At 53.3% G+C, this 12,705-nt stretch overlaps 2 protein-coding genes across 4 annotated transcripts in view; one reads left to right on the top strand and one right to left on the bottom strand.

Annotated features, from left to right (window-relative positions):
• The first annotated feature begins 2,349 nt into the window (after positions 1–2,349).
• Positions 2,350–10,667, top strand: ANXA9 (annexin A9). Its single transcript, XM_004389565.2, is given in 12 exon segments — positions 2,350–2,424; positions 2,600–2,696; positions 3,270–3,364; positions 3,606–3,719; positions 4,419–4,509; positions 5,470–5,549; positions 5,706–5,765; positions 6,805–6,889; positions 7,025–7,120; positions 7,217–7,275; positions 10,206–10,328; positions 10,588–10,667. Coding segments are annotated over 12 exon segments (1,038 nt in total). The 3' UTR covers positions 10,651–10,667.
• A 1,337-nt stretch (positions 10,668–12,004) lies between these two features.
• The window catches only part of MINDY1 (MINDY lysine 48 deubiquitinase 1), a 12,524-nt gene continuing 11,823 nt past the window's right edge, over positions 12,005–12,705 (bottom strand). For all 3 annotated transcript variants that reach the window (XM_004389564.2, XM_023724595.1, XM_023724596.1), the window contains one exon: positions 12,005–12,491. In XM_004389564.2, the coding sequence (XP_004389621.1) occupies positions 12,411–12,491 (81 nt within the window). In that variant the 3' untranslated portion in view covers positions 12,005–12,410. The remainder of the gene's footprint in view (positions 12,492–12,705) is intronic.

The following is a 12,705-nucleotide window of genomic DNA, read 5'->3' as shown; positions in this document are numbered from 1 at the left end:
ATCGACTCAACGGCAACGGGTTAGGTGTTTGATTTTTCCTCGGCCAAGTGCCATCACGCACATTAACTCCTTCAATCCTCTCCGGAAACTATCTGCAGATGCCCCAGAATGCCCCCACCCCCACCTCAGTCTTCTGCCAATACGCTCACGTTTTCAGGTGAAGAAACTGGGATACAGAGAGATGAAATGACTTTCCAAGGTCACAGAATGTCACAAGTGGCAGAGCTGGGGATTGAACCCAAGTTGTCCAATTCTAAACTCAGTGCTCCACTCTAAGGGAGAGAAGAGTGAGGAGCAGTGACTACGGCCAAGCTCCTCTCCCTACGTGGCCTTCTCCTCAGGCCTGGCTGCTCTGTGGGAACATTGCAGGCCCCTCCTCCAGGAACACAGAAAACTGGCGGGGGCCTTCCTGGGCTGGGGGAGGTGGCAGAGGGGTGAAGACAGCTCTCTAGCTTCGGTGCCCAGCCCCTACCTGAGCCCTCCAGCAAGGCAGGGAAGAGACAGCTGTCAGACCCAAAGGAGCCAGCTGTGAGGTTTAGTAACCCCTCAGAGACCCCAGAGGCTCCCTGGGACCATTCACCGACTGCTGTGTGTATCGATGGCCTACAGCCCAGCTGCCGGCATTGCATTACCGCTGCTTAGACAACCCTGGCAGGCAAAAGACAGCAGGAGGAAGCTAAGCAACAGGCCTAGGGAGTCTCCCCCGTCTTCCGGTCACCTTCGGGGAGCAGGGTGGCCCCTCCTCAGGAAACAAGCCTGTGCATTTTTCTGTCTTGACTCTGATCTGCTGTCACCCCCGAATACCTGTGCTATTCCTTCTCTGTCCATGTAAACAGCCCCCTAGCCTTCCGCACCCACGCTGGCTGACTCTAATAAGGTCATAGTCAAGGGAGTTTCTGGGCTGGGACCCCCTCTGGGGTGCAGGCTGGGGTGCCCTGCTGGTATGTGCCCTAACAGGTTTTCTCTGTCAGCCTGGAGATCAGCCGGGAGCCTGTCTGACCTGCCCCCCCCAGGGAGCCGGAGCCAGAGGCAGAGCCAGGTCAAAAGCTGGACTTAGAGACGGGCCTCTGTGGTCCCACCTGGCCCCACAGGGAGAGCAGTGCACAAAGCCTCCTGTGTCAGGGGCTGAGCTGCTAAGAGGCGAGCTGAGTTCACGTGCGTGGGTGGAGGCCCAGTTCTTGGGAGGCGGGATGCTAGGCAGGGAGGTGTTTGTATGCGGACCCGGTACAGCCTGGTCCTCTCCCATGTCTGGGAGGGGCCAGAGCAGGAGACAACAGCTGGGCTGGTCTGCAAAAGAGGTCATCTGACTGGCTGCTTAGCCTGGGCAACACACACCCCCTTCTCTTCTGCCAGGCCACACAGGAGTCTGTGCCCACACAGCTCCACCACCAGGCGTGAAGGCCGCCACCTCGCCCCAGCACCTCTGGGTACGTGCTGGACCTGGGCTCTCAAGTGGGGGGACCTTGTTGATGGCTTAGGGGAGGGAGGAGTGAGTTTTCCTTTTCCAGTACAAGCGCTGCTCCATCATCCAGGTACACATGTGCCCACAAGAACACACACACACACACATCAGCTCAGAGACTCCACCTACTGACCTGCAATTCCAGGCTGTGGCTCCCGGGGTGAAAGGCAGACAGCAGGTAGGCTGTGTTGTGGGCGGGGGCTGGGGGCTTGCTTGTAGCTGGGGCTGCAGGTGGGAGAACGTGGTGTTAGGGGTTGTTATCTCTCACCCCCCGCCCCAACCTTCCTGCCTCACCTCTGCTCCTGAACTCTGCCCCAGGTTCCTTCAGCTGAGAACCCAGCCAGGCCATGGAAGGAAGGGACAGGTCAGACCACAGAAGGGTGCAGCCACCTCAGACCAGGGGTGGGGAGCCTTGGGACCAGCCCTGGCGTTGGGGAGGGTTTGGTGGGGGCTAGTTCTAGCAGCATCCTTGATCCATCCCTGCCTCCTGAAGGAGGGGGTGAGAGATGAGGAACGTGGGGGCTTTACTCTTACCCCCCACTTCAGCTCTGGTTCTGCCTCCCAGACTTGCTAAGCAGGTTGATTTTTCTTTTCTGCAGCAGGGGAAAGGAGCAGGCAAAGGGGACCCCGGCTCCAGGGTCTGGGGGTCATAAAGAGGCCCTGGATGGCTGGGAGGAGCCCTGGTGGTGCAGGGGTTAAGAGCTTGGCTGCTAACCAAAAGGTCGGCAGTTTGAATCCACCAGCCGCTGCTTGGAAACCCTATGGGGCAGTTCTACTCTGTCCTACAGGGTCGCTATGAGTCGGAACCAGCTCGAAGGCAACAGGCTGGACGGCTGGGAAATTCATCTCAGTTAGCTTGTTTCCTTCCCAGGGCATCCACTCGCACCATGTCTGTGACCAGTGGGATGACGGGACCATCCCTGACACAGGAGATCCTTGGCCACCTGGGTCTTGCTAACAAGGTAAGGAGCTGTTGGGATTTTAGGAATCATTTTTTTCTATATCAACTCAAGGGCTGTGGGAGGGTGGGGGAATAGGCAGGGGAGAGCAGGCCCTGAGGCTACAGGGAGGCACAGAGGAGGGGCTTGGGTAGACCTGTTGTGTCCCTCCCCTCCCAGTCCCTCTGTGCTCTCACAGACGGCGGCTTGGGGCACTCTGGGCACCCTGAGGACCTTCCTGAGCTTCAGTGTGGACAAGGACGTACAGAGGCTGCTGAGGGCCATTGCAGGGCAAGGTGAGCCTCTCTCCCTGTGGCCCTTGGGGATCTACCTACTAGAAGCAGCTCTCTAGGCCAAGAAGGAGCCAGGGAGGAAGAACTAAAGATCCTCAACAAGTGTTTGTTGAATAACTTGATTCCTGTATGTCAAGAGTCATGGTGGGTGTGTCATACCATTCTTACAACGCCCCTGTGAGGTAAATCTTATTATCTCCATTTTACAGATGAGGAAACTGGGAATCAGTGAGGTTAAGAGGCTTGCCCAAGTTCACACAGCTTGTTATGGCTGTGCTGGGATTCTAATCCAAGCCTGCCGAACCCCCAAAAGCCACTTTTTCCCAACACATCAGGCCACCTTTGCTTAAGTCTGGGTCCGATTCACATGTTGTTTTGGCATGTTATTTGCATCTTCCTTTGGGACCAAATGGAAATGAGCATTGTGGTGGGCCCTGCTTCTTCCCTTCTCAGCTCTTTCCCAGATCTTGTTCTTGCTTCCGGAGGCTGCCAGTCAGTGGAGTAAGGGGACCCCAGCCCTGTAAAGACCTGGTTGGGCTCTGCCCAGCTTACAGCCCAGGTCCAATCTTGGTTCAGGCGTGGACCAGACCACCATTGTGGAAGTGCTAACCAATCGGAGCAGAGAGCAAAGGCAGCTCATCTCCAGAGCCTTCCAGGAGCGCACCCAGCAGGTGAGGATCTGATTTCTCAGGAGCGGAGGACTGGGGTGAGAAGCCCCCTGGAGGGCTCAGATTACAGCCACAGCCTCTAAGGCCAGCCCCTGCCCCTGGCTGAGTGGAGCTAGTACTTCAGGCCTGAGGTGAAAACTGGCCAAAGACTGTGGGAAGCGCCTAAATCTTCCCAAATCTCCACACACTTCTGGGGCCTTCCCCCTCATACCCACATCTCTGCCATGGGGACCATTCACTGTAGGACCTGCTGAAGACCCTGCAGGCAGCGCTCTCTGGCAACCTTGAGAGGGTCGTGGTGGCTCTGATGCAGCCGGCTGCCCGATTGGATGCCCAGGAACTGAGGGCAGCTTTGAAGGTACCAAGAGAGGGGATTTCTGGGGTGTCTGAGCAGTGATGTCACTAGGGTTGATGTCACACAGTGCGGAAACTCATGGTGTCACCCCCCCCCACGCTAATTACTGCAATATTGTAGCTAAAACATCAGAATATTTTGACAAAATCAGTAACTATAACAACATGGGCAGCAACGAAAACAACAGCACGGGCTTGTAGAGCGTACAGACAAAACCACGTGATTCAAAGTGTCATTGTAATTGAGTCATAATGACAGCTCTGACCCGAGTTCATTAGAAGGTTCAAAAAGTAAATTAGCATAGAGTTTTAGCCTTGTAGGTATAGTGAGACATTAAGCCGGGCTTCTGAAAAAGACTTTTGTTGTTATAACTAACAACAGGAGAATTTTTATTAACAAAAATAATAAATTTCTTCTGGAACACTGCACAAAAATCTTATGGACAGTCATTTTGGTGTCACCCCCCGCCGTGTCACCCGGTCTGGTCTGCCCCCCTCCCCACCCCCCCAGTGACGCCACTGTGTCTGAGGACACCACTGAGAGAAGGAGAGGGCCAACTGCCTCCCTTTGTCCACTCCGCTAACCCGTCCCATACAGGTTCCAGGGGTCTGGCCCATGCTCCTGAGAAGCGCTCAGCGTCAGGTCTGCTCTCTGCCCTGCGTCCGCCATGATAATGACACAGGGCCTCCCAATTTCTTGTAGGGCTCGAGTTCTCCTGAGGATGTGGCTGTGGAAATTCTCGCCACTTGAGCTCCACCCCGGCTGCGGGAGTGCTTGGCCGTCTACAAACATGGTAAGAATGTGCAGGGAAGGGACTCCGAGAGCTGGAAAGGGCCTCATCGGACAGGCCACTCCTATCCCACACTCCCTACAAGAAGAGCCATCTGGGAACCTATCTGTCCAAATTTTCTTCCCTTGGGATCTCTCCTTCCTCCCCAGCGAGTGCCTCAGTCTCCCCAGGGGAGATAGCAGATGTGGTCATTAAGGAAAGAGAGGCAATGAGTAACCATTGTAGCCTGGGGCTCCAGGGCAGATTCCAAGGTAATGACAATGTTGGGCTGTGTGACAGTCCCAAGGGTACCCATGTCGCCTTCCCAGCCCCTTGCTGTCCCTGCCATCACACCACTTTCCAGGCTGAGTGGAGCCTCACTGCGGCCTGGGGGAAAGGTGGGGACCTCTCTCTAAGCCATGGTGTCACCCCTCAGGCTGCGAGCCCTGCCCAGGTGCCACATGCCTCAGCCACCCATTCATGACCAGCTTTTTCTCATCCATGGCCTACCACCATCACGCCTTTTCTTGTTTTCCCCAGTTTTCCTTTGATGTCTAACCTTGGCCTGTTTTCTCAGTCTCTCTCCTACCTCTCCCTTCTTGCTTCTGTTTTTCTCTTTTCCCTTCACATCCTACCTCGAGGGCCTCCAACGAGGGTTCAGGCTGTAGCCAGCTTACCTCCTAACAGGGGCTTCCCCTTCCTTTCTCTATTCCTGACCACCACTCCACTAATAGATGTCTCCTCCCTCTGGCAGGTTACTTGGAGGTGAGGCCACCCACCCCGATTCCCACTGTGCGTGGGTTACTCGCAGCTTAGAGATGTTCTCAGAGGTGGCCATTTCTACCTTACACCTGGGAACCAACAGCCACCAGCTACTCCAAGCAGGAGATGGCAGAGCTGGCAGGGCATCGTAGGTCAGGCATTTGGTGTATCCACATTGGGAAATATCAGGAGGGTTCAGAGAGCTCCCGACCCCACCCCCAGATTTCCAGGTGGAAGCTGAGGAGGACATGAAATCCGAGACCAGTGGCATCTTGCGAGACCTGCTCCTGGCTTTGGCCAAGGTAAGGAGATGGGGCCTGAGGGGAAGGGAGCCTCATTCACCAGTGGAGACCGTGGCTGTGGTGTAATGGACAAGTGAGGGCTTTCGGCTTGTTTTGTTGGCCTGGAGATCAAAAGCCATCTCTCCAAGAGTCCTTCTGAGAAGTTTCTTCTCCTAGGGGGACCGCGACAGCTACTCGGGGGTCATTGACTACAACCTGGAGGAACAGGATGTTCAGGTGAGCAGGGGCTGGGGAGGGTGTACAGCCATGCAAACATCCACCCTACCATAGATCAGAGCCAGTGACCTGAGCACCTCTTTGTCCCGCAGACCTGTCCCTGCCTTGGGGAAGCAGTTCTCAGTGATGGGGCGGGGGTGTCAGGTAACCACATACTCATCTAGCCTCTGACTCCTGAATGCACAGGGCATGAGCTCACCAACTAGCAGATTCTCCTCTTACGGCAGTTGGGTGGGAAGCCCTCCCCAGACCCTCCTCAGGGGATTCTTCAACTCCTTGGGTAGCAGGATTTTTCCAAATTAGAGACGCAGCTGTAAGGGTAAAGCCTCTCTTTCCACCCTGTTCCTTTTTTAACAAACTGTAAATAAAAACAGCTAGCTTACAGATTCAAATACTTTCTCTACCATCTAATTCCATTTCACTGTTGTGACGATGGGTTCTGGGAACATAACCATGGCCCCTCAGCTCCCAACTGGTGATCTGACCAGATGATGACTGTCCAGCAAACATCCCCCAGATACGGTTTGGGGGGGGATTTGTTGGCAGAACTGGGCATTTACAGAGGAAAATAAACCACTGTCTTTTATGCCCACTGGGTTAGAACAGGGCACTCCCCCCCAATCCTCAAGTCCACATGATATTAACTTCAGTGTCTCCCTCATTGCTAGCGAGGGCTGCCAGCCTCCTTCCCCCTGCAGCCCCTCTGCCTCAGGCAAGGACTAAGCCTGGAAGAAACTTCAGGTTTGATGGAGGAAAGGACAGTGGGCAGAGGGGTTTGTCATCAAGGTACGGGAGGTCAGAATGGCTAAGGGGCAAATCAGGCGCCTGGACGGACCGTGGCTGGCGCAGAGCTCTGAGGCGCCTGCCTGGTGGCACAAGACCCAGCACCCGGGTGCCCTACTCCTCTGCAGGTGCCAGGGCCACGCTCGTTGGAAGAACCCATCCTACGAGCCAAAGATTCATCCAGACCTTTCCAGGTGTGCACATAGGCTGAGTGGGACTCTGCCCTGACCGAGCGGTCCCTTCTCTTCCCTCTCAGGCATTACGGCAGGCTGAAGAACCTGGCACCGAGGGGGCGTGGGTCCTAATCCTCACCCAGAGAAATCCTGAACACCTGGTCCGAGGTACACACAGCTCTGTGTCCCTCGCTTGCTCTCATGATGCGTTTTGGCTGAGGAAGGCGGGGAGGGCTCTTCCTTCTCTGTGATAATTAACCCTTCCCTCCAATGTGTCTCCCTACCTCCCCCACACACCACAAGTGTTTGGTCGGTACCAGCGGTGCACTGGGCAACAGCTGGAGGAGGCTGTCCAGAACCGTTTCCATGGCGATGCCCAGGTGGCTCTGCTCAGCCTAGGTAGGGGTCCGGTCAGGACATGCGGGACAGGGGTCTCTCCTGGGTGGGAAGTTGCTCCCTAGCCACTTGTCTCCATTTTTCCCTCTTTGCGTCCAGCCTCGGTGATCAGGAACACACCGCTGTACTTTGCTGCCAAACTTCACCAAGCCCTCCAGGTGAGAGGGACACACCTTCCCCCTCCCTCTGTAACAAACACTTGGCGGGAGACACTCCTGGGCAAGAAAGAGGAAGTCCCAGGCTGCTACTAACGTAACAATCTCATGTATCCTTTGTAAACACGTAGTGGTGTTCTTTCCCTAGGTTTACAAACTGTCTTGTCAACTGTCTTGTCTGGGAGCTGTGGTTAGGGCTATGTGAGTTGACCCATGTGGGCACTAAACCTAAAATTTTGGCCTCGTTGAGGTCTAGGTGGCCAAATGTAGATACGAATGTGCTCTGCAAGACAGTGCCTTACCTCATCTCAGTTGTTGCCAAAATGAGGACGATAACAGTAGCAAGAGGAAGCGAAAAGAGGCAGCATTTCTTAGGCACTTATTGTGAGCTGAGCCCCTTACACACATCTCAGTAAATCTTCACAACCACACTCCAGCAGGTAAACAATATCACCCTCGTTTTCGTAGCACAGAGAGGTTAAGTCCCTTGCCTAAGGTCACACAGTGAGTCAGTCATACAGTCTTCCCAGCAAACACATGATGGTCCAGCAGACATTTAACTGCCGTGTGTCAACCCCTGGTCGGCTGAACCACGAGTTTCCTTGCACCCACGCCACTTTCCTCCACACTGTGGTCAGATTTGTTCTCAATCATCCATGCTTAGGTTGGTGATCTTTGGTTGAGTAATTTTACCAACAGGATACAGTCACTGTTCATTGAACTAGATCTCCTACTAATAGAACTGTCCCCAAACCTAAAAATAAAAAAAACTCACCACGTTAGAGAATATGCAAAATCTGAAGACGACAGAAGTCGTTTCCATTTTGCAGATGGAATAGCTTTCTGTATCCTGGCTGAGAAACCATCCTGCCTTGTTGACAGCCATTCAAAAGACAGTGCATATAAGCACTTGTTCCGTCATCCAGAGATTTCCATCTGGACAGTAGTTTATTGTATTTGCCCAATAAGGCCTCCGCTGTTAGAATGAGCCAACAGTAAGATTCATTTGAAGAGTTGTGGTTATCGGTCTAAATTTTTGTCATAAGAACAAACTTGTATCCCAGCAGTAAATGGTTGCAATGTGTCTGGATTACAGGACCCAGGCTCTTGAAGTAAACAGCAGATTTATCTTAGAAGTAGGAGTCAGACTAGCAATACAGGCCCATTTATCTGAAAACGTAAAAAAAAGGAAAAGCTCAATCAGGATACTTCTGTACTGTTCTTTTATGAGAGCTATGGGAAAACACAGATCATCTAGAATATTTATTTAGAAAAACAACCTTCATCAAAGGCTGACTCAGGACAAATTTGGGCCAAAGGAACGAGTGTTCATTACGAAGATCCTAGGGCAGTATGCAATGCCAAACGCATTCTGAAGCATCAGAAAATAGAACTACATTCAACACCGCTTTGATGTGTTGTTGGTGGTTGCGGTTGAGTTGATTCGAACTCATGGTGACCCCATATGCTACAGAGTAACACTGCTCCAGAGGGTTTTCTTAGCTGTTGTCTTAATGGAAGCAGATCACCAGGTTTTCCTTCCACAGTCCCACTGGGTGGGTTCAAACTGCCGATCTTTAGGTTGGCAGTAGAGCACAAACTGTTTGCACCACCTAGGAATCTAGCTTGATGTAGAGGGTACGCTATTATGCAGTGTTCCAATTCTTCAAAAATGGATCTCCTGTAGATGTTGTAGACGAGAAGTTCACCAAGGAGAATGTCCAGTTAACGAGTGATTCTTTCCCCAATTATACCACTTTGGAGTGACACGAGTTGGCTGAAGAGAAGCATGGATGTTGGGGAGCCATCAGCAACTTCTACCCCAATACCAAACTGGTGATGCGTGAAATTTAAAACAAAGTAACCATCAGGCCTGTTGACAATTAGGTAATAAGTCCAGCTGAGACACAGCTTGCCGTTGTGGTCACTTTGTCTCTCCGTGGGGGTTTCTGACCTGCGGGGATGCCGTAAGTGGGGGCTGCGGGCAGTGCTCGAAGCGTCTCCTGAGTCAAGTGACTGAGGAAGCTGTGAAAATGAGGATATTAGGAAATGGTCACAGCGCTAGCGCACATTTCATGACCCAGATGGCATTTCAGCACCCATCATACACAGGCCCAATAATATAGGCCCATTTATCTGAAAATTTAAAAAAAAGGAAAAACTCAGTCAGGTTGCTTCTGTCCTATTCTTTTACGAGAGATACTTGAAAACATAGATTATGTAGAATATTATTTAGAAATCTCTCAGAATAACACATTACTCATTAAAATAAATTCTAGTTCATGAATTGATAATTGATTGTACCTCTGTCATTTCTAAACTGAACCTCCCAGGACTTTAACCAAAAGGCAAGAGGCCTAGTGGAGGGACAAGAGGAAGACAGTGACGTTGAAACCCCAGGGTCCGACCAGGAGACACGGACGTGTAAAGACGGGGATGTGACATGGCCCTAGTGGGTCCGGGTTAGAACCAGAAGTCCCGTGGCCCCAATCCTTCTCAGAGTCCCATCAGCTCAGTCTGAGGGTAGGGTGGTTGTATCCTTCTTGGACATTCACTAACTTGGAAGTTTGCCTGGTTTTTCTGCCGGAAGCCTTTGATAGCAGCAGATCTCTTCTAGCCTTTTTGGCATACCTGTCTTTGGAGCTGCCCACAGCTGAGCTCTGGGGGAGGGAGGCTGTAAGCTAGACAGGGCCAGAAAATACACGTGGAAGGAGTAAGAGAAATACTCTAGCTTCCCCTACAGAGAAGAGCAGATCTTTCCTCTGGCAACAGCTTCTCTGAGCAATGGCACAGATAACTTTTCCCTTCTCTTTCCCCTGACTGCCACCTCACCTCCTCCACTTCCTAGAATAACTCACCGTGCCATCCAATCCCTACCCTCGGTGAGAATCTTCCTAACCACCCCCCCCCCAATCTGTTTCTTCCTCTGCCAGGAAACTGAGCCCAATGACCAAGTCCTGACGCGCATCCTCATCTCTCGAAGTGAGACTGACCTCCTCAGCATCCGAGCTGAGTTCAAGAAGAAATTTGGGAAGTCCCTTTACTCTTCTGTCCAGGTGAGACTTAGCAAGCTCTTGGCCTACAGCTCCAGAGCCTCAGCCCTCTCGCCTCCCATGTACTGCAGCTCCTGTGCACAGCTGAGCATATTTATGCCCTGGAGAACTCGTAAGTCCTTGATTAATTCAGCGTAGTGCTCCCGGCGTTAGGGAGAATCCTTTCCTCCCAGACAAATTATGGACAAGGTCAAGGGAGGGGCAGAGTGCGTGGGCCGCAGTGGTGATGGATCTTCCAAACACTTGACTTCTTTGTCTGCAGGATGGAGTGAAAGGGGATTGCCGGTCAGCCCTACTAGCCCTGTGCAGGGCTGAAGACATCTGAGAGCTCCCTGTCCCCCACCTCCACATGACATTCAAGGATCTGAGGTTCCTCAGCTTGGCTGAGCCTGCAGGAGCCCAGCTGGGCCTCCAGACAGGACAAACCCCCACTAAGCACCACAAGCTCCGGCTTCTTGTTGAGGCTGGAACTCCAAGTTTGTTTTAAGCCCTCAGTCTCTGACCCCAAAGTGACGCCCGCACGTGGGTCCTGCGGCTCGGTCCTGGGCGTGAGGTAATGGGGTCTCTTGGATGGTCTCTGCCCCACTCACCCTTCCCATGCCTTTTGGGCCAGAACAGCTCACTGGTACTTGAATTCTTTTGGCAAACTTTTCACTGTAGTTTGTGTTCCCTGACTGAAGTTTGGGTGGAGCAGGACACGGGCTGGGAGGGGGCCTTGGAGTTGGCGGTGGCTTTGATGTGCGGGTGGACATTCCAAGGACTCCTGTTTGGGGCCCCGGTGCTGAAGTCATCAAAGTCCCCCCCGTACTCTCCCCCTGCTGCCATTATTCTCTCTTCCCCAGGAAATTTCAGGCAGAATAATTGAGAAAGAGGCACCAAGACAAAGTCAGAAAGAAGAAGAAATGGTTATCATGAAAGGAGGTCCAAAGTCGCAAAGGACAGTTTGCGTGAACCCACAAGCAGAGGGTCAGGCTGTCCTCCCCGCCTGGGAAGTCTGGGGTTAGCAGGTAGCACAACCCCAAATTCATCTGTTCAAAGCAGGGATTTGGAAACCCCCCCCCCCCCAGATTAGAGCACTATTTCCTATAGAAGGAGCCCTGGTGGCACAATGCTTAAGCACTTAGCTGCTAACTGAAAGGTCAGCAGTTTGAACCCACCAGCTGCTCCAAGAGAGAAAAGACCTGGGGATGTGCTTCTGTAAAGATTATTAAAAAAAAAACCAAACCCATTGCTGCCGAGTCAACTCCGACTCATGGCAACCCTATAGGACGCAGCAGAACTGCCCCATAGAGTTTCTAAGGAGCAGCTAGCCGATTCAAGCTGCAGACTTCTTGGTTAGCAGCCATAGCTCTTAACCTCTGCGCCACTACAGCCTTGGAAACCGTATGGGGACAGTTCTGCTCTGTCCTATAGGGTCGCTGTGAGTCAGAATCGACGAAACCACACACAACAAACACATTTCCCAAAAAAGACCCATTGAAAACGGAGAAACAAAAACAAGGCTGGGGCGGCGGTGGGGGGCAGGCTTTGGCTCCCCCTGCTGGCTCTCTTAGAAATGACAGGCCACCCTGGCTACCCTCCCTTTTTGCATTCCTCGGCTGGGTCAAATACTTAACCCCATTCCTGCAGGGTAAAGCAAACAACAGACCTCAGGAGAGAAGTTTTATTTCCAATCCCCTAGGAAGGCATTACAAGTAATGGAGATGGAAACCCAAATCACACTCTGAAAGAAACGGAGGCAGGCCTGCCGGACGGCCAGCAGGACCCAGCTGGTCAGAGCTGAAGTTCTACTCAGGGACCTCACCCCGGAGCCTGAGTCTGCATAGTAGCGCTCACTGTTCGGGGAAAAGGAGTCGGGGATCAGACAGCCTCAGCCCACCAGCCTCCATGTTGCCATCGTGGCTGGGTGGCTGGGAGGAGAGCAGGCAGCGGCACATGGGGGCAGGGGCCTGGCCCAGTCTGACGCTGGCGCTGACCACCTGCCTGCCCTCCAGCCGTCCATATATCTCAGGAGTGGAGTGGCCGAGCGAGCAACGTGGGCAGGAGACGCCGCTGAGGGACGGGGCAGCCCCGCATGGGGCCGAGCTACAGGAGCGCGCAGTCTGACTCCTGCTTCGGCCTCTGCCGCCGCTCCCCGGCGGGGCGTCCAGACGCGCTTCCTCTCCCCTGTATCGGATTTAACCACTGGTCATGCGTTAGCCCTGGGCGAGGACAGAGACCCCCAAGAGGGCGGGGGGGATGGGGCGAGGGGCGGCGGGGAGAGGACAGGAAGGAGAAGGGCCCTGAGGGACCCTGGAGACAGGACTGCAGGAACCACAGGTGTCCCGGCGCAGGGACGCCAGGGCTGGAACATGGGAAGCAGCAGCCGAGGGAGGGAGGG

This window comes from Trichechus manatus, unplaced genomic scaffold (assembly GCF_000243295.1).
Source record: "Trichechus manatus latirostris isolate Lorelei unplaced genomic scaffold, TriManLat1.0 scaffold00250, whole genome shotgun sequence".
Classification (NCBI taxonomy): Eukaryota; Metazoa; Chordata; class Mammalia; order Sirenia; family Trichechidae; genus Trichechus; species Trichechus manatus.
This window is presented reverse-complemented; position numbering and strand designations above follow the sequence as displayed.